Source organism: Ipomoea nil, unplaced genomic scaffold, assembly GCF_001879475.1.
Source record: "Ipomoea nil cultivar Tokyo-kokei standard unplaced genomic scaffold, Asagao_1.1 scaffold1576, whole genome shotgun sequence".
In the NCBI taxonomy this organism is placed as follows: Eukaryota; Viridiplantae; Streptophyta; class Magnoliopsida; order Solanales; family Convolvulaceae; genus Ipomoea; species Ipomoea nil.
The window spans coordinates 3828870-3849100 of NW_017618004.1; the positions used below are offsets into that span (position 1 = coordinate 3828870).

Genomic DNA, 20231 nt, shown 5'->3' on the forward strand with positions numbered 1-20231 from the left:
GGTTCCATATCCCCGGGAATCGTGACCTTAAATTGTGGACAAATAAATTTCTGATAAAGAATATATTTCGAATTTCTCATTCCCCATGTGCATTAAATATTTTAATTTTATTACTTTTTTTTAGGGAAATTTTAAGTTTACTTAATACTGTATATGTTATCTTACCCAAAAAAACAAAAATTAACAAATTAGTTAATTTACACGCCTAATCACGTGGGCAAGAAAAACTGTTTTATATCAATTTGGAAAAACATTAAATTTAATATATAAAGATATTTTAAATTTGGGAAGGGAATAATAAAATTGGGTAGGACATTAGGTGAGATACAGGTAGGGTGAGTTGGATTTACGTTTATCCAGGAAGTTGGGTGTGTATCTTTGATGATTAGAATGAAACCTAACCAATTTGGTAAAGTTGCAAATTGAGGAATAAGGATAAATTAAACCCAACCCCAAATGCCAAACGTGAGTGTTTTGCAAATTCAGGAATAAGGCACTATGCCAGACCACATAGTACAAATGAAGCTAATATAGGACCCCATCTTGAGAAATAAGACTATAAAATAAGAAACTGAGATATAATGAAAAAAATAAAATTCATTCATTTTGCTAAAGAAATGTTGTTTGGGTACAACAAATTGTAACAAAGTTACAAAGTACAGTATCTATACTATGAACACCATGATGCCACTAAACCCCATCCTCCATAGCACCTCCTCGGTTTCTCCTTTTTCTTCTCTCTTAGATCTTATAAACGGCTCTGCGATGTTTTGCTTTCATCTTCTCCCTGGAAATGACATAAAAAGTAATAATAATGAGCGCGTAAAATATTACTTACTCGAGAATCTTGCTTTCTCTGCGCTTTGAATTTTCTTTCTTTCAGATCATGAGTCTATGATGTACCACTGATGCTGCCGACAACAATATTTTACTTGAAGCGGCTAGTGTTTCTGTCTGCTTTGATATTTCGACCTCTCAGAAGCTGGAATTTCATGAATTGTTCTCATGCCACTGATGTGACTCAACCTGGCTCTAAGAGGGAACCAACACAACACAACCAGCAAACTATGGGATGATGATGAAAATGAGTATGACGTGAAACAGAAAAGGAGAAATTTATAACTCAAATTCAATGCACCTAGTCATGTCAATTAGAGTAGATTCTCTGTCAAGTTGATCCCCTGAAGTTACCAGTCCATCCTAGCACTCAGCTTCAACAAAGAGAAAATCGCAACGGGTTATATAGCCAGAAACTACTGTCTTCTTGCATAGTCACTACTCACAAAGCCCTACAACTCACAGCAACTATTATTATTTATTAGAAGCACACACTGCATACATTTCCTCAGTGGACATCAATTTTTTTTTCTATCTTTTCTCTGAAGCAATTAATGTGGATATGCATAGGAACTGGTAAGTAGACAAACAAAACTATCTTCTTTCTTAAGAACTTATTTCCTATTTTATTTGAACTGATGTTTTTCTAATAAATTTCTTCAGAAAGAGGATATGAAGTGTGAGTGTAAGGCCATCAAAGAGTGCTTTGAAAGTACCTGTATTGGTCTGATGATGTTCTTCTGTTCATCTTTCTTGGTTCTTGATTGTGTTGCACATTTGCAAAAGAACCAAGATTATTACCTTGGGTGAGCACTGAACGGATATCCAGCTTCCATAAAAGAGGGTTCATGATGTGCCTCCTAACTCTCCTATACAACTAAGACATTAAATGAGACTATACTTGTCTGTTGAGCATGCTGCCTTTCATAGATTGGATACTGATCGTCCAAAATTGAGAATCCATTGAGCCAGACATTCTAGCACTGGGTTTCAGACTTTGTCATGATTTTAATTGATGCCTTAAGAAAGAAGGCTTGAACATCTGTAGCATAGAGAAAACAGCTAGCGACCTCTAAAATCTGCAACATCCTTCTCCATCCAGACACTGATATCAATTACTGAAGACCAAGATGTGATATGGGCAATAGACTTCATGAAAAATAGAAACTTCACCAAGAAGTGAATTCACATTGAAACCTCAAACTTCCAGAATCCCTTTTCAGCCACTAGTGCATGAGTTTTCCACACACATTAGCAAACGCCAAGTTGAAATGAGCCTCTTGTAAATATCCCAGAGGTCTGGTTCATAGTTAGGTACAGTACCACTTAAATCCTGTCATTGCTAATTGCATCAAATCCATTATCCTCGGGGCAGCGAAGGCAACTCTGAATTTTTATGACACCGGTCTTTAAGATAACATAAACTACACATTTGCTAGAGGGTGCCAATATTCCTGCAGAGGCCTCTCTCATGGCATCAATTTATTCCATGCCAGCATACTTGAAATTGCTCTAGAAGCTAATATAGCTCCAGCTTGACAAAATCTATTGGCTCCACCAGTTTTTTCATTTGTCGGAGAAACTATGTTACACTCCTTCATTAAGCTGCCACTCCTTTGACTGGCAAGGATTTCAGGAGCAACTGAATCTGCCCTTTGAAAGCTAACCAATTGTCTTTTATTTCTGCACTTGTGCTCCTCCTCTTCAGCTCCTTCACGCTCCCTTCTCTTTTTCAAGCACTTTTCACCTAATGCAGACCTACAAACTTCATCTCTGCAAGACGATTTCTCATTCTGCAGCTTGCTCAGACTTTGTTGTGGGGTTTGTTTATAACCCTCTGAAAACACATATGGAGGTATCTGCTTTCTACGAACATGATATATATACACTTCCATTCCCGGTATCCAATAACTATACATACTCACTTGATGCCGGAACTCATCAACTGTCCCACGCATATCAAATTGCTCAGTTTCTTGAGTGACCTCCCCTTGTTTCCTCTGCAATCCTATAAAGAAGGAACCATGGGCACACTGTTTGAACGAATCTCTGTATTCCTGAGGATGAGGATGGCACTGCAATTTCCCATTTGTGTCCCGCTCTACCTGTAAATATTGATACAAGATATATATGTATTTTTTATTCAAAGCATGCATAAAAGCAATTAGAGGCCAAAGTCAAAGATTGTCAAAGCCACTGCAACAACTTAAAGGAATAGGCATTACCATCAAAGTCAACTGCCTTAACCTGGACTCAATCCGGCCTTTCCAAACAAGGAAGTCATCCATGTTGGCTGCAATTACATCAATTTGCAGAAAACTTTTATAGTTTTCAAAGAACAAGTAATCTTCAAACAAATCACCCCAATGCGCTTTATTCAGCTCAATTTCCTACACATAGAGAATGTAAGAACTAAGAAAGTAGAATACAGAATATATAGCTAGCATTAACTTATTATTTCATTAGCAGTTATACTTCAAAGCAAAACAGTGAAAAGCTAAGTCGTTCCAACCTCACAGATTCTTTTGCCAATCTGGATCTGCTCGGTCAAAATCCGAAGTGTACTTGCTGAGACATTGTAGCTAGAATTCATGCATGGATACGCTGGTGTTATAATTGCCATCTGATGTATTCTGTCCCAATGGTTTTTACGAGGATCCCATACTGAAAATCCAAGCTCAAAATCCTCTATTTCACAAAGCATCAAGGGATTTGACCATCTCCACAAAGTATAAACCCGGTAGAACCGAGAAACGAGCATACTAGGAGATGCATTGGGATACAGTTGACACACTCGAGCAACAAGAAGAGCCCAATTTATACCTCCAAGAAATCCAATCATCTGAATGACCATAAGCACCCAACACCCACCAAGAAAAGTAAAATTGTATTAAGGAGAGACAGAAAATGGCAAAAGGAAAGATGTCAATACTCAAAATAAAAGCAGGGGAAAAGATAATATGAAAAAGACTCACATTTGAATAAATGCCACGTTTATGAGCCCAAAACTTCACACATCGTAGAGTTGTCCTGAAATTCTAGAGTTCAGAAGTTCGAGATTAGTTCTATGGACATTTTTAAAAAAAAATGACTCATTGTTTTATTTCCCATTTCAGGATCAACATTCATATTTATAGAAAATTACCTCAACATTTGGAACAAGCTTGAGAATTTTATCAGCAACCCTGCATCCATTAAGGCTCCGTGCCGTTGGCTCATCAACATTGTACAACACAGACACATTGGATATGTCCAAATTCTGTTCACAATTAAGAACCACATAGCATAAGTACAAACATAACAGGCTGCAAAGTGCAATTCATATTGAAAGAAATTCTATAATGTGCTATCCTCAATAAACCAATCTGAAAACTACAGTAAATAGATTAGGGCATGTTCAATAAATAGAAAATTTTGGAAAAAAAAAAAAAAAAACAAACAAAACAAAACAAAATGGAAAAATAAAAAGTAAAAGGGGGAAAGGGTAGTTTTTTCTTTCTCCAAAGTGGAAAAGCTCCCTTGTTTTCCAATATAAAAGTTGGAAAACACAGGCAAACTGGCCTGTGTTATGTAATATAATCCAGGTGTTTTGCCTGAACTTACAATAGAAATTTAAACAAACAATACTACTTAAACTATCCACCAACAAAAATAAAAACTTACATCAGGTACAACCAGTAGAGAAATACTGGCATACAGGAGATCAATCGATACACCATCAAACTTCAATTTCATAACTGGGACATGCGCATCTGGTACGCTGCGCAATTCAGTGACTTCTTTCATTCCCGCAAAAATTTTGTGCAGTATAAAGAAGAAATCTTCCTGAAAAAGAGGACAGAGAGTCAAATAGAAACCTTAACCCAGATGCCCAGCTTCAGAGTACACACTGGAACTTACCTCCCGGTTCACATATGAAGGACCAACACATAGTGCATCTATATCTGCTCCAGGCCCATGCACCTGTAGAACAATGATCTTATGGTAAGTTAAGCAAAATAAATAAGTGTGCACGCACGTACTCAAAAAAGAATGCCATGGAGAGTGAAACACTGAAGGAAGCTCCTTACTCCAAGTCGATAAGAACCAAACGTGTGAAGCACAGCATTTGCATCCTCAACCACCCGATCACTGTATCCTCTCAATCGTGTGAGTCCCTTGACCCAGTCCTTCAAAATCTTGACAACGGGACATGGGAGTGTAAGATAATATCTATAGATAGATATGAAGGCAAGATATGCTAAATGTCAAATAGATGGAAAAGATAGGGAATGCCTACTTTTGAGTACCTAAATTATATAGTGCAGATCACGGTTTTCCTTTAATAATTTGTTGACTTGCAATATACTTATGGACATTAAATAATAGATTAGATGACACAAACCCCACTTCTCATTCTATCCAATATATTATAAATACTTTTTTGTGTGTGAATCTTTATTTATTTTTTAATGTTTTGTTGATAAATTGTATGCATGTAAAATCTTTCAGGAACTAAAGATAGAAGATTAATACCAAGTTATTTAATATTTTAATCAAATTCTTTTTATTATCAAAATTGTTTACATTGATTAAGGGTTAGCCAATGGAACTGTTTCTTCAACTTTAAAAACCCCTTTCTTTCCATTTATGGATTCGTAAATACAATGATGAATCTATGCATTAAAAAAACTACTTTGTCCCATAGTTTATGACAATGACGTATGGTATAGTTTATGATTGCAAATTATAATAATCCATAATCTACTCCAAGTTACTTGTGAAATAAAACCAAAAACTGTGTAAAAAGGGATTATTTAACCGATCATCCCAATAGTAATTAAATTCTACGTTAAGTTTTATCAAACGCCCCATTAATTAAAACGATTATACTATACCTGTTTCAGGCGGGAAAGAACATGTTCTCTTTTGGCAGTCTCTTCGGCACTCTCGTACAGGCCAGAATCTTCCAAAAACTGAGAAAACGGCATCGTTGAATCAAGAACGCATCAGAAAAGGGGGGAGAAATATACAGCGAATAGCATCTCAATTGAGGGGGGGAACAGAAAAGCCGTACCTTTTCCAACTCCTTAGTTCTGCGAATATCAGCGTCGGTGGGTCCCGAGAGAGACAACGGCTTTGTCACACCGTACTGTTTCGGTATCGGCGGCGGCAGTGACGGCGAATCACTCGAACTATCCGAAGTAACCATCTTTCCTTGACCCTCTCAAGTGATCTCCAAAAAGAAGAAAAGAAAACCAATGCTCAATCTCACGAAGGAGGCCAACCAAAATCTAAAAGTAATATTCCGAGAATCGAAACCCTAGTATATTTCACAAATCTTCGTATCAGGAACGAACATATAAAAGAAAGAATTTAGGAAATCGAATTTTGAATTCTATTGGGAATAGGAACGTGAGATTTTATTTTATTTTTTTCTAAAAGATATAATAAAGGTCCTCCGCGTTTTGTTTCGTTTTTTTTTTTTTTTTTTTTCAATTTATATATACTAATAATAATAATAATAATAATTTTCCCCTTTTCACATAGGCAATTACGTGTAATGTCTATTTTTTTCTTTTTTCTAAAAAAAAAAAAACTGTTAGAATAATCACATATATTTTGTTAGAATTTTTAGCTTAAAAAGACATTAAGTGACTATTTTATGGTACAAATATATATGGAGTTCGGATTTTCTATTTGTGGTCGGGTCAAAGTAGATTCGCATTCTCTGATGAATTGATTCTCAAAGTATATCAATTTGAGTTGAAAAATAAAGGTGAAAATGTTTTGAAAAAAGTACTTGCCTCACATTGATTTTGGAAGTAGATTTGCATCGCTATATATACAATATCCTTTTAGAAGAAAGTTGAATTGTATAAAATACTAGATTGTTGGCATTATTAGTTCCAATTTATTTTAAAGAATTAAAGTGCACGTTCTGGAAGTATTAATTCCAATTTATTTTTTTAGTGCCAAGTGTTAATGTTACTAATTTCCACATCTCCTATAGTCTTATATAAGCTTTGGTGTTGGGCATATGATTTCCCTGTTGCGTTAACCTTCAAAACTTTGTTTTCTCTCTTCATCTCTTAATTACCTTCTCTTAAGAAAATTTTGCCAACACTACCGTAGAAAGTCAGAGTGTTTGGTCTTTTTTTTTTTTTTTTTTTTTTTTTCCGTAGGACTTTAATTTATGTTTGAGTATTCAAGCACTAAATTCATAATCCATTTTATCTTGAGATACTGACGCTACACACTCCTAACACCATTGGAGTGTGTGTTACACACGACTCATATTTCTCATCTTTCTCCATTCTTATTCCTTGGGTTTATATTAAAAATTATAAAATCCTTTATATATATATATATATATATATATATATATATATATATATATATATATAAATCCCTAAAGTTAAATCCTTATTGTTTAGAATTTGGCTCAAGACTCATTATGTTCAGTTCATTTAAAATGAACATTGAAGTTATTTGTGAAGTTATGGTGTATGTTTAAGATTCCAAATTTTATGGACTTAGACCTTCGGTTTATTGTCTAAGTTATTGGAATGCTTCTGTGACTATCTTTTGGCTATTTTTGATGAGTGGGAGTGGGAGTGACAGACGTGTCAACTCCAAACTCTTAGCTGTTAGAGATAGTACTTAAATTTAACTTATAAAGAAGTCATGGAATATAGTTAGCATTATGCTAACATTAAGAGATCTCTACTTGAGGCATGTTTATAAAGTTTTAGGATCATACAATGTACTCTTTTATACAATTTGGATGCTTTTCTCCTTCAGTTGTGCACATAATGTATTTTGATATATATATATATATATATATATATATATATATATATATATATATATATATATATATGTTCCGTACCAAATTCTTCTTGGAATTAATTTTTCTAAAATTAAATTACATTTTTCGTGTAAATTCTAACCAAAAGTAGTATCTACTACTTATTACCATACCAACATCAAATAAGTATTTAGATAATTATTTTTAGACATACGCAAATTAAACATTAATTTTAATACCAACTATAATGAATTTCTCATATATAATATTGCATTGATATATTTTGAGTTATTTATTTAAATGCAAACATTTCATGTTAAATCAACACATGTAAAACTAGTAACTATGATAAAAGTAAATGAATCCAATGTCAAAAACTGTCATAAATTAAAATAAAGATATGTGAGAGAAGACATAATTAAAAACAATAAAGGAGTTAATTGTAATTAGAATAAAATAATTTGAATTGAATATGTTCATAAGCTTACAATCATCATCACTTTGCCCAAGCTGTAAATCACTACTTCTCAAATGGAAAGTTTGAAAAATCACTTTTGAGCAAAAGAGATTAAAGAAGTGGATCATATCAATGAGAGTAATTATTGTGAATGAGATGCATGCATGTATATATTGATTTTGAACCAAACAAGGCAGCAACTGCGATTACTTCAAATTTTTGAAAAACTAAACCATAATCTTTGCTACTTCTGGGCGGGGTGAAATGTCACAGCAACAGGGAAGGTTTTCTTCCCATTTGTTCAACTACCCACCAAGATTAGACACATACTATAATATAGTAAATATAATATATATTTAGAAAATAATGAATAAACCATTAATGTCCTCCTCCCCGCAATACAATTAAATTGGGTGTTTGGTAGAGAGGAATTGCAATTCCTTCCCCACTTAATTTTAAGAAGTGGAAAGTTTCAGAATTTGATTGAGAAGAATTGCAAATCTCACATCTCCTAGGAATTGCGGGCAATTTCATAATACATGGGAAGATAACCTGGAGGGTGTACTTGAGTGAAAGGGACTCATCCATCCTTAACCAACAGTCAAGGATTCGATCATTGACTTTGGGAATGGAGTAGCCTTAAATCTCCAGACTAATTTTTAAGTTTGATCGTGTAACAAGCCGAATTCCCTTCCTTTCCTCGACAAACTAACCAAAAAAAACCGTTTCGTTGAGAAATCCTTTCTACCACTTCAAAACTTCGTTCTTGATACCTTCTTCCAATTGATTCCGTACGAAGTAACAACCTTATTCCCTAGATTACAATTTTAATCCCTTAAATCTCCAGACCAGCTGTCTCACTCGAAAGATGTGCCTACAATATAATTCAGCGAGGGGATTAGTCACTGTGTTCGACAGTGGAAACCCTGGGTATACCAAAAACAAAAAAATAAAATAATACATGGGAAGATAGTTTGAAGTGTGATGACCAAATTGCCCTCCATAATAATTATACATACATCTTTAATTTCCGTAAGAACTGTAATTACATGGACATTTTGATTTTATATTACTTATTATTCCCTTTTAATTCTCTTATATTCCAAACACTATAATTTAAATGATCAGTAGTACAATTTTATTCAGACTTACCAACCAATTGAATTTGAATTTATACTTTATTCTTACATTATTCATTTTTCACGAAATTACAATTTATTTTCCACTAACTAATTCTCTCCTTGAAACCAAACGGGGTGTTTGTTTTTGTGCAGAAAGGTAAAAGTAGACAAAGTGAATATAAGACACGGAAGGCCGGAGCCAAACCAGAAAAATGTTTGTATACTCATAGCTAGGCTAGGCTCCTAGTAACGGGAAGTACAAAAGAGAGAAGCCACAAAAACACGTACAAGCACTCATATTCACTCTATGATAGGTTGGCTGCCTCACCTACAAATTAATAGCTTTATCTGAAACATCACCTTTGGATTAATTTTGAATCCAATACAAACTACTTTGAGTGGCCAAAAGTCTGGATGGTTATATGGTTCTGTTAGAGCGTAAAGTTCCTTTCGTTATCAAACACTGCATGCACAGTACTCCCAAAATCATGTAACAAAACTATAGTGCACGACAGGTACGTTTCTTCTTTAAAATAATGTTACGTACATATATATGTCGCAGGGGAAAAAGTTTTTGTTTTTTTTTTTTTTTTTTTTTAAATAATGGTGGGAAAGCTTATTGACTTTTACTATTTGGTAGTCACCACATGCACGATCGAGAAATAAAGTGTTAATATAAGAGTTTTGTTTGAAATAACGATACTAGTTATTGATGAGGTCTTATTATTATTATTTGAAAATATTGAGTCCTTATTTAATTAACTTTGCATGATTTGGGATGAATAGAGAACTTACATTCACTACTTAAGAGTGTGTTCATATGTAATATCTTACAAACTACCAAAGAAAAGATTGGTAAATCACACTAAGATTGGAAGACCTTGCAGAGTACAATATGTTTGACAAAAAAAGTGTTGGCAAGAACTAAATTCAAGATCTTTTAGTATGATAATCATATTTTATCTACTTGATCATTCATTTTGAGGCCCGTTGCAAGAATTTTTGAAGTTAGAATCTCTTGATCATAGGCTAGGTTTAAATAAATAAATTAAAATCTTTTATATAGGAACAAGCAGAATTTATTATATTGTATGGCAGTAGGCAAATTATTGTGTGGACCATGATCCACACAATGTTATATGGACCATAACAAAAAGTACATTTTTAATATACTAAATGTATATTATTAAACACCACTTCAGGAAAAATAAAGAGACAAAATCTAGATCTTAAGATTACTAAAAAAAAAATTTTGAGCCATACGTCTAAACCCCAAGTATAACTCGAAAGTTAAACACATCAATTTTCCTATTTATTATATGAAAAATAAATTATAAACCCTAACTCAGGGCGGAGAGAGACAAAGGTAGTTCAAACCTCACAGATACTCATTAATAATGGATTGGAAGAATTGGACATGCGTTACAGACCTTAATAATGGATTGGAAGAGTTAGATAGTTGTAGTAAATAATTCTGTCTTTTCCTCTTAACATTATTCACCAAATTCCTCACCCAGGCCTCCACACTTCAATCAGATAAAATTATAGAGGGATAAATTGAATTGATTCAGTTATGTCTCTCAAATAAAAAGATTAATATATGGTGCTGATCACAAGTAGTCCACAATATTTGGTGAAACTTCCACCTGCATGCTATTGTCAAGTTTTATTTGATCCTAAATTATCACCCTCAATTTATCATTTAAGTACCAATTAAGTTATCTCGTAGCATAATTTCATGGTCAAAAGATTGAATGTGAGTTCAAATCTTCAATGAACCGCGGGATCGAAAAATCTCAATTTTGAAAAAAGAAAACAAGCACTCAGACTCTCTCTTACTGAAATACGTACACCTCACGATTTACCTTTTCTCATAGTCTCCTAACCAGACAAGTAAACTAGTAAAAACCTAAGCCAGGTGGATTTCCTCTAAAAACACTACAGCGCAGCTACCAATGCAGCATGCATCTTCCGCAGGAAAAGATAGTGAAAAAGAAACCACTAAAGAAAGCTCAATGAAAGAGCTACATACTGAGATATGGAGGACCAGTACTATAGTGTACTACCCAAACAGGCCGGAAAACCCTTGCGTTACAACCGAAGTTGGGTGAAAACGGAGGCACTATTGCTTGTAATTAAGTGGCTTTAATGGTTAGCTGCAGGGAGAAATCATTAGTATCCTCTGGAACCCCACTTTGGATTTTATGTAATAAATTAAAAAGCTTTGAAAGGGAGGTTCTACCCTCGTACGGATGGGGAAAAAGACTGGTAATAATGGTAGTGTTGAGTCTTACCACCACATACATGCATACACTGTCATTATAACGTAACAAGAAAGGCTGGTTCTTAGAATAATATATAGTATAGTATGGTTCACGAGGGCTGTGTCAGGCCGCCAGCCGCTCAGACCTGTGCTGACGTTGTGGGCGGTGGTGGCCTTGTGGACCATACTTTATGCCCACTGCCCACTGCCATGTCTGCACTATGCTCCTCTCCATTTTTTTGTATACTCGCAAAATTATGTGTCTGGAATTAATAATTTATATGCATTGTAAACAAATTAGAGTCACGTAACATAATAATTACATGTACATACATAATAACTGTATATACATAAGTTGTTAACTGCTGACATATAAGATGTGTAGTTAACATGTTATGTGTCTGCACTTAACAGTTTATGTATATGTAGTTATCATATTATTTGCAATTAGGTTGGACTCATTACTCTCTCATTCTTCTTTCAAAAGGTTAATTGAATATGTAATTCTGGTCCGATAGAGCATTTGAGATGATATAAATCACGGTGACTCAATAAGTTAACAGAGTCAAATGTCGATGCATGTACACACTGTCATTTCTGAAGTTCGAACATCTCTTCTCCTAAATATTACATACTGAATCATTAAGTTAAACCGGTGTCCACTCATTGCTGTCTCATTCTCTATCTATGACACGTTGCTCCAGAAAGTTAGAGAGGAAAAGCCTAATTTTACTTTGTGCTTTTCAAGAGAGATCTGTTGAACACGACAATCGGTGCTAATTCTCCACTTCCTTGGTAACAACTTATTAATTTACCACTCACCTTTTACAAGTGGTATGTAGTGGATGCTTTATAGTAATGGAGAGAACCACTTTTTATATCTTAGGGGGCGTTTGGTTCAGGTTATATAACATAATCAAGGGAACGTGACATTCCAAAGTTCACATAACAGTGTTTGGTTCATATTATCTTAGGGAATGTAACATTCCCAAGGAATGTCACATTCCCTCCACATAGGATTTTGAAGGGAATGTGATTCCCTTCAAAATCTTAGGTAATGTAAGATAACTTTGGTTATGTTAGTTTATTTTATATATATATATATATATATATATATATATATATATATATATATAATTATTTTTGTAATTATATATTTTTTAATTTTTATTATGTTATGTTAGCATATAAAATAATTTTGTTTCTCAAGTTCAAAATTTTAGAGTTAATATTTTAAAATCATGTAATTATATATGATACCGTTATCTTATTTATTTATTTTAATTTTTAAATTTATTAAAATATATGAAAATATGTTAAGGATATTATAGTGTGTATAAAAGATAACCCTAAACCAAACATGATTATATTACATACTCCAATTTTAACCAAACACAGGAATCTAACATTCCCAGTAATCTAACATTCCCAGCAATCTAACATTCCCTAAGGTAATCTGACATTCCGTGAACCAAACGGCCCCTTATAGTGATAAAAGTTAACGGAGTGTATTATACTATGATTAAAGGTTTTCATGATTGGCAGTCATATCCAAATTCTCTTGATTCAAAGTTCTGTTAGGGAATTTTACTTTTTGTACCAAACGTGAAAACCATTTTTGTTTCTGAAACTCTTTTGTTTGCTCCTCACATCACTTTCAGTAAATTCTTATTCTTTTAATTGAAATTTCTATGACTGTTTTACTTACACCAATCTTAATTCATCTAAACATTATTCAAAGAAAAATAAAATAAGTGAATTAGGCTCTTCTAAAAACATCCTTAAAATTCATATCACCAATCTTGTATATATAATAGAGGGGAAGGCCAAATACCTTGATGACTGTGATTCTCTTAAATGGAAGGTCACAGGTTTGACTTCAGTGGGGACATTAACTCTTTGTGTTTTATTAGGTTGAAAAAGTATATATAGATATATACTACATTGTAATAGAGTAAGCAGTAAAAAAAAAAAAAAAAAAAGGAAATGATCAACTTAGTGTGTACATGAATTCATATAAATAAATAGTAGTCGCAGGTTGCGGTCGGAGGAAGTGGAGAAATTGAAGGAGTGGTTGTTCGAAAGTTGGTTTCAGTAAAAGCTTCGGTCTTTTCTTCTCCATTTTTTTTACAGGTTTGTTGAGTTTCTTGAAGGTGACAAGTATCAATTGCATTTTTATTATTCAAATAATTTCTTCTTCTTTTTTTTTTTCAAAAATTTTCTTATTAAATTATTTTGAAAGTGTTATTCCTCGCTGCACCCCCTTTGTCCTACTCATAGCCCTTCACGAGTTGCGCCAGTAAAATATGATTCCTAAATCAAAATAGTTTTATAATTTATTATTATTATTTTTGAAAAATCTGAGATGAGTGTTATTTTAAGGTTTAAGTGCCCCTGTTTTCTGTGCTTACATGCTCTGCTTGTTCTCCGTTTGCAGGGAGATTGGCGTTTTCTTTTTGCGGTGGAAATGGGGAAAGCTGCGAGATGGTTGAGGGGTTTGCTGGGGATGAAGAAAGACAAGGAGAGTGTGGGGAAGTTTTCCAGTTTTTCCGATAAGAAAGAGAAGAAAAGATGGAGTCTTGGCGGCGGGACGAGTAAAGATTCCGGAGGTTTGGGGGCGGCGGATTCGGAAAAGGAACAACAGAACAGCCACGCCATTGCGGTGGCTGCCGCCACCGCCGCCGCTGCTGATGCCGCTATGGCGGCGGCACAGGCGGCCGTGGCGGTGGTCAGGCTCACCAGCCGGGGCAGGGGTGCTCTGTTCGTTACGCAGCGGGAGAACTGGGCTGCCCTGAAAATTCAATCTGTTTTCAGGGGTTATTTGGTAAGCTCCGTTCTTCTTCACCGCTCGTTAATATTCAAACAACGTTATCAATGTTTGTTGTTAAGATTTTGATTACAGATAACAGATCCAGGATGTTTCATTTCATCTGAATTTGGGTAAAAAATAATTGCAGGCCAGAAAAGCGCTGAGAGCTCTGAGAGGATTAGTGAAGTTACAGGCTCATGTTAGGGGATACCTCGTTAGAAAAAGAGCCGCCGCCACTCTTCTCAGCATGCAAGCTCTCATCAGAGCTCAGGCCGCCGTCCGATCTCAAAGAATCCGCTACAACCCCAGATTCCAAGCCCAAACCCAACCTAGGAAGTTCCCCGTAAGAATCCAGATCAAAAAATCAAGAAATATTACATAATAAGAAACATTATATATATATATATATATATATATATATATATATATATATATATATATATATATATATATATATATATATATATATATTATTATTATTATTTTTTTTTTGTGTTGCAGGAGAGATATGATGAATGCAGAAGTGCAGCACAGAGCAAGAGGATCTCAGCTTCATACGAATCATCGTTCAACGGGATGGATGAGAGCCCGAGGATCGTGGAAATCGACACCTACAAGCTGAGATCAATGTCGCGTAGAATCAACAGCGCCGCCGCAGCCATTTACAGTTCCGGGAATGAGTCAGACTGGAGTTTCGTCGGCGAAGAGTGGAAGTTCCCGACGACGGCCCAAAGCACTCCGCGGGGCGGCGCTCCGGCGAGGAGCGTATGCGGGGATAGCTTATTCTTCCGGCCATACTCAAACTTTCCGGGTTACATGGAGAAAACGGAGTCGTTCCGGGCGAAGCAGAGGTCGGTGAGCGCTCCGAAGCAGAGACCGCCGGAGGCGGGTAGAAGGAGGGTTTCGCTTGGGGATATTATGGCGTCGAGAAGTAGCTCCAGCGGCGGTAGAATGCAGCGGTCTTGTTCTCAAGTTCAAAAACACCATGCTTTCTGATGAGTCGTCATTATTGCACAGTAACGTATAGAGAATTTAATTTAAACACACTTTTTTTTTTTATTAAAAAAAAAAAAATCACTTTGGTTTGCCACAAAATCATGTTTGATATTGATAAGATTTTAATGGAGAAATTAATATCATTTGAATATTTTTTTGAGAGGAATGTAATTTGAATTCTGAAAGAGACTTATAACTTATTATTCTTTTCTCAATGTGAAGAGTAGAAGAAAATGTGGCAAATTTTTCTGGGATTAGGTCTTGATTGGGAGGAGAGTTGGTTTGGGTTGGTACTTGGTACCCCTGCCCTTAGGCGACTTTATTTATTTCTTCCTGATTTTTGCAGTAATAAATTGGCTCTGTTTACATTTATAATCATTAATCACAAAATAAATATTTTATAGTCCAAGTCAAATTTATGGAAGTATATTTGGTTTACATGCAATTAATGACAACCAGAATGTAATAAAGGGGGGAAAATTACAAAAAATACTACTTGTACTCAAAAAATTTACTCTCAATTTTTACTTTTATAAGTGTTCAAATTTTATTGGAGGAAAGAAAAAAAAAAAGAATAAAAATCACGCAAATTATCATGTGAACTGAACCTTTTAAAAATTCACAATTTGTATACTACGAACACATATATGTAATTAATTACATTGTTTTGTATTCACAAATTCTTTTCAAATATGCTGTCACACAATATTAACGGATTATAATTTGATGACCATGTATTGTATTATGTGTTTTGACTTATAAACACAATTTATATTCTAGAAAGTCACAATTCTAATACTAAAAATACACAATTTAGACGTTGTTTAGGACCATGGTCCACCTTGTAAGGTGGTCCCTGGTCCATGGTATAACAACTCTAAAAATATGACCCCCTCATATTAAACAATCAAAACATGTTACATTATAGAGATTAAAAAATGAAATTATAAAATAGGAGTACATGTAGAATTACTCAAAAATTATTCTCATCTCCACGAAAATTGCAATAAAAATGCAAATCATTTTTTAGTACACTCTAACTTATCAATTATATATATATATATATATATATATATATATATATATATATATATATATATATATAGTGAAGTTTTAATTATGTGGCCATTATTTAGTAGTGGTTTGTAAGAAAATATATATTTGTATGGAGTATTATATTGTAGTATTGTACAATTGTTAGATGAATGAAAGATTTTTCTGTAATTTGTTTGAGTACTCTATATTACATTTTTCAATTTTCTTTCTCTATTATCCTTTCTATCTCTCTGGCGTAGACTCTACCAAAGATCAAATCTTAAAGATTAACAAACAATCTACAACATATTTAACATTTATATCAATCATGATTAGAATGGAACTCAAACCATCAATATGAAAATAACATGATATTATCAAATCATGGTGTACTTTGTTCAAACTCTTAATCATCTCTATTGACTATCGGACAAAAGAAAACTTCAATGAATATTTTGATGGTTTGGACTGTGTTTGACAACACTTAATGATTTTTAAGTGTTTATTTTTTAAGCTATTATTAAGTTATAAACCTTAAATCTTTGCTTTGTGCGTGTTAGAATAATAAACATTTTGAGGTAAGATAATATATTTTATAAGTTAGAATAATGTATTGTATATTTGTTTAGAATAATGAAATTTCTGGAGTAAGGTAATGTATTTTATAAGTTAAAATAACGTACTTAATGTGTTAGAATAATGTATTGTATGTATTATAATAATGTATTTTATGGGTTAGAATAAGAGCAATCCCAATAGGGAGATTGTTCATGAAATTTGAGAAAAAAATAGTGAGTTGGAGGAGGGAGAGGAAGGGAGTTCCTCTTGCAAATTGGAGGTTTGTGTGGGCCCATTATGAGAGAGAAAATTATAGCAAGGCCAAAGAAACGCGCGTTTCGCGCGCAGATTCTGCCAGCCACGCGCGCCAGTTGGCGCGTTTAACTACATGTTTATTGATATAAAACACAGCCTATATATAATACATGGAGGAGTGTAGATAGTAGGAAGTTACAACCAAATATAACTAGTCTACAGGAGCACAAATAGAATAAGTAACAAGATATTCTAGTCACATATTGGCTTAAGAATCTTTATCCTACATGGTTTCTTAATTCTTGTGCAAAAAATCTATTGAAGATGCCCTAATAGTTGGGTTTTTTTCTAGTTTTTTGTAGGCCCCAACATCCAACTCATCATCCACTACCTTACCCAATCACAAAAACCATTCGTTCCACATTAGTTTGAATTTTTTTTCTCAATTTTGTGTGGATCCATCATTTTACTATTCTATATTTTAAATAATTATGTAGTTATTTGAATTCTAAAAGTTATAATTGTAATTAGAATTATAAAATTGATCCAATGTTATTGATAATTATAAATTTAATAATATTATTATTGATAATTATAAAAAAAAATTAATTAATAATTATAAATTTAATAAATAAAAATAAAAAATAATTTTAATAAATTTATCAAAGTATATTAAATAAATAATTAAATAACTGGCAAATGCAACGGCCAGTGTTTTAAAATAAAATAAAAAAATAGCGGTCACACTGAATCGTCCAAGCGAGCACGTGCGTTGAGTGGTCCGTGAGCGCAAACCAATCACCTTTTTATAAATTAAAAAAAATCTCCTGCAAAAAACCAATCCACCAAAATTTAACCATCCCATTATATAAAAACCCTCTTCTTAGTTTTTTAGTGCTCTAAAAATCATTAAAAAAAATATGCTACTAGAGATGCTCCTATGTGTTAGAATAATGTACTTTATATGTTTTTTGATTGTGGTCCACACAATAGTGATTAAGCTAATACAATATAGATTACATTAAGATTTTAAATAAATACTACAATGTAATAGAGTCAGTAGCATTAAAAAATAATAATAATAAGATTAAGACTTCTACCTTTCAAAAAAAAAAAAAAAAGAGATTAAGACTTATAATGGGCTGCCCCCCTAAGGGCCCCAAATAATAAGAAATAAGTCCAAAATGTAATGTTGAAAATTAAGGCAAATTATTGTGTGGGTCATAGTCCACATAGTCCTACGTGAACTATAACAAAAAGTACATTTTTAATATACTAAATATACATTATTTGAGTATTGAATGTATATTATACAAAATAATGTACTTTTAGTATTCAAATAATATACTTTCTCTAAATACAATATACATATAAAATATGGCCAACACAATAATGATTGGAAAATTAAAGGGGCTTCTTGAAATTCAAGTTGCAATTAGAACAATCATAATCTCTGCAAAAGCCTTAAAGGGCTTGATCCAAAACATATTAGAAACCACTCACCAGTTTGAAAACTTGGGCTTAATATAAGTCTTGCATGGCCTCTTCTACATTTTTCATAATCTATATACGCACAATTCTCAAGGGATAGTTATGACATGAATCCAGGTACAATCGTTATGCTGTGCATCCGTATGCACCATGCATGGTGCATACGGATGCCAAAACGACGTCATTTTATTAAAAAACACGCGTCTCCCCTTTAAAAAAAAAAATCAAATTCGATTCCCAGCAACAACATTATATTGTTTATTCATTCTGGAATTTTAGTTCATAGATTATGAAATTATAGTTCATTGATTATGGAATTATAGTTCATCGATTATGGAATTGTAGTTCATCGATTTTGAAATTTTAGTTTATAGATTATGGAATTTTAGTTCATTCATTCTGAAATTTTTAGTTCATAGATTAGATTATGGAATTATAGTTCATCGATTATGGAATTATAGTTCATCGATTATGGAGTTATAGTTCATCGATTATGGAAGTTTAGTTCATATGTTGTTGTTGGGAATCGAACTTGATTTTTTTTTAAGGGGAGACGTGCGTTTTATTAAAACGACGTCGTTTTTGCATCCGTATGCACCATGCATGGTGCATACGGATGCACAACATAATTTGCCATCCAGGTACACCTTGTAAGATAGATCTGAGTCAAAATACATAATTTATATACTGAATGTTCATAATTTGAATTGTGAATATTTAGTATGTAAACTGTGAACATTCAGTATATAAAATTGTGAACATTCAGTATGTAAATTGTGAACATTTAGTATATATAAAAATTATGAACATTCAGTATGTAAATTGTAAATATTCAGTATATAAATTGTGTATTTTTAGACCCGGATTCACAAAATAATTTGTCATTCTCATGTGTATATATTTTACCGTTTTGTTCCCTCGGCTATGGCGAAAGTACCAAATTAGTCATTGACTATCAATTTTGGCCAATTAAGTCATCAACTGTTGATTTTGTATCCGATTTGTTTCTTTGTCAGTTTGGTATTAAACTTACCGTCTCTTTTGATGACCAATTTGGTACTTTCGTCGTAGTTTAGGGACCAAAACGGTAATCAACTTATATTTATTTGTATATAAAAATATAAAATTGTTTAACTTAAGTACTTCCATTTTTTTGGAGTTGAATCTGTCTTTTGGGGGATGGATGATTTGATTTTGTTTTTGAAGGTGCACTGTGCAAAGGCACTAAAATTATCATTATCTGTCACATCATAATTAAAAGTGAGAGAGCAGAATTTGAGAGTACATATAGCAAAACAACTTTAATAAAGTACAAGTTGAAACCGACTCGTTGCTTGTGCTCCAAAATCTAAACGACACTCTGGATACATATTCTTTCCATCTTATTCTAAATGATATAAAAAACATGTTGAATGAATTTACTCATATAAGTTTAACTTTTAATTCGCTAGATGATTGGAGAACCGGGCATTGATCTCATGTATTAGCCAAGCAGTTTTTATGTCTAGTTGTTCGGAATGATTTTTAGACCTTTCATATTTTCTTTGTAATGTGTTACTTTTGGATATGAAATAATGAATCTGGTTCTTAAAAAAAAAATAGTAAACTCATAAATTATT

The 20231-nt window shown here is 33.3% G+C and overlaps 2 protein-coding genes across 4 annotated transcripts; one reads left to right on the forward strand and one right to left on the reverse strand.

The window, feature by feature from the left end:
* Positions 1-579: 579 nt before the first annotated feature.
* LOC109190774 (nuclear poly(A) polymerase 4-like) lies at positions 580-6235 on the reverse strand. 3 transcript variants are annotated; one of them, XM_019341366.1, is made up of 11 exons: positions 5894-6235; positions 5715-5792; positions 4908-5015; positions 4738-4800; positions 4501-4662; positions 3983-4096; positions 3813-3875; positions 3350-3679; positions 3063-3227; positions 1554-2942; positions 580-1211 (listed from the first exon to the last, which is right to left on the reverse strand). In XM_019341366.1, exons 1-10 carry the CDS (start codon positions 6026-6028, stop codon positions 2307-2309), a joined length of 1854 nt encoding a protein of 617 aa, XP_019196911.1. In that variant the 5' UTR covers positions 6029-6235; the 3' UTR covers positions 580-1211; positions 1554-2306. The 3 variants fall into 3 exon arrangements, with proteins under 3 accessions (XP_019196911.1, XP_019196912.1, XP_019196913.1); XM_019341367.1 differs by lacking the exon at positions 4738-4800 and having other exon boundaries at positions 4501-4622; positions 4907-5015; XM_019341368.1 differs by lacking the exons at positions 4501-4662; positions 4738-4800 and adding an exon at positions 4801-4822 and having other exon boundaries at positions 4879-5015.
* A 7282-nt stretch (positions 6236-13517) lies between these two features.
* On the forward strand, positions 13518-15433 carry LOC109190368 (protein IQ-DOMAIN 14-like). The gene is made up of 4 exons (XM_019340832.1): positions 13518-13601; positions 13906-14292; positions 14426-14620; positions 14779-15433. Exons 2-4 carry the CDS (start codon positions 13936-13938, stop codon positions 15271-15273), a joined length of 1047 nt encoding a protein of 348 aa, XP_019196377.1. The 5' UTR covers positions 13518-13601; positions 13906-13935; the 3' UTR covers positions 15274-15433.
* The last annotated feature ends 4798 nt before the right edge of the window (positions 15434-20231 follow it).

Bases quoted from the DNA above. Each gene is read 5' to 3' on its own strand.
- LOC109190774 (XM_019341366.1), bottom strand. From the start codon at position 6,028: ATGGTTACTTCGGATAGTTCGAGTGATTCGCCGTCACTGCCGCCGCCG. The intron at 3,876-3,982 runs GTAATTTTCTAT...TCTGAACTCTAG, and splicing joins AGCTTGTTCCAAATGTTGAG to AATTTCAGGACAACTCTACG. The intron at 3,680-3,812 runs GTGAGTCTTTTT...ATGGTCATTCAG, and splicing joins AACGTGGCATTTATTCAAAT to ATGATTGGATTTCTTGGAGG.
- LOC109190368 (XM_019340832.1), top strand. From the start codon at position 13,936: ATGGGGAAAGCTGCGAGATGGTTGAGGGGTTTGCTGGGGATGAAGAAA. The intron at 14,293-14,425 runs GTAAGCTCCGTT...AAATAATTGCAG, and splicing joins CTGTTTTCAGGGGTTATTTG to GCCAGAAAAGCGCTGAGAGC. The intron at 14,621-14,778 runs GTAAGAATCCAG...TTTGTGTTGCAG, and splicing joins CCCAACCTAGGAAGTTCCCC to GAGAGATATGATGAATGCAG.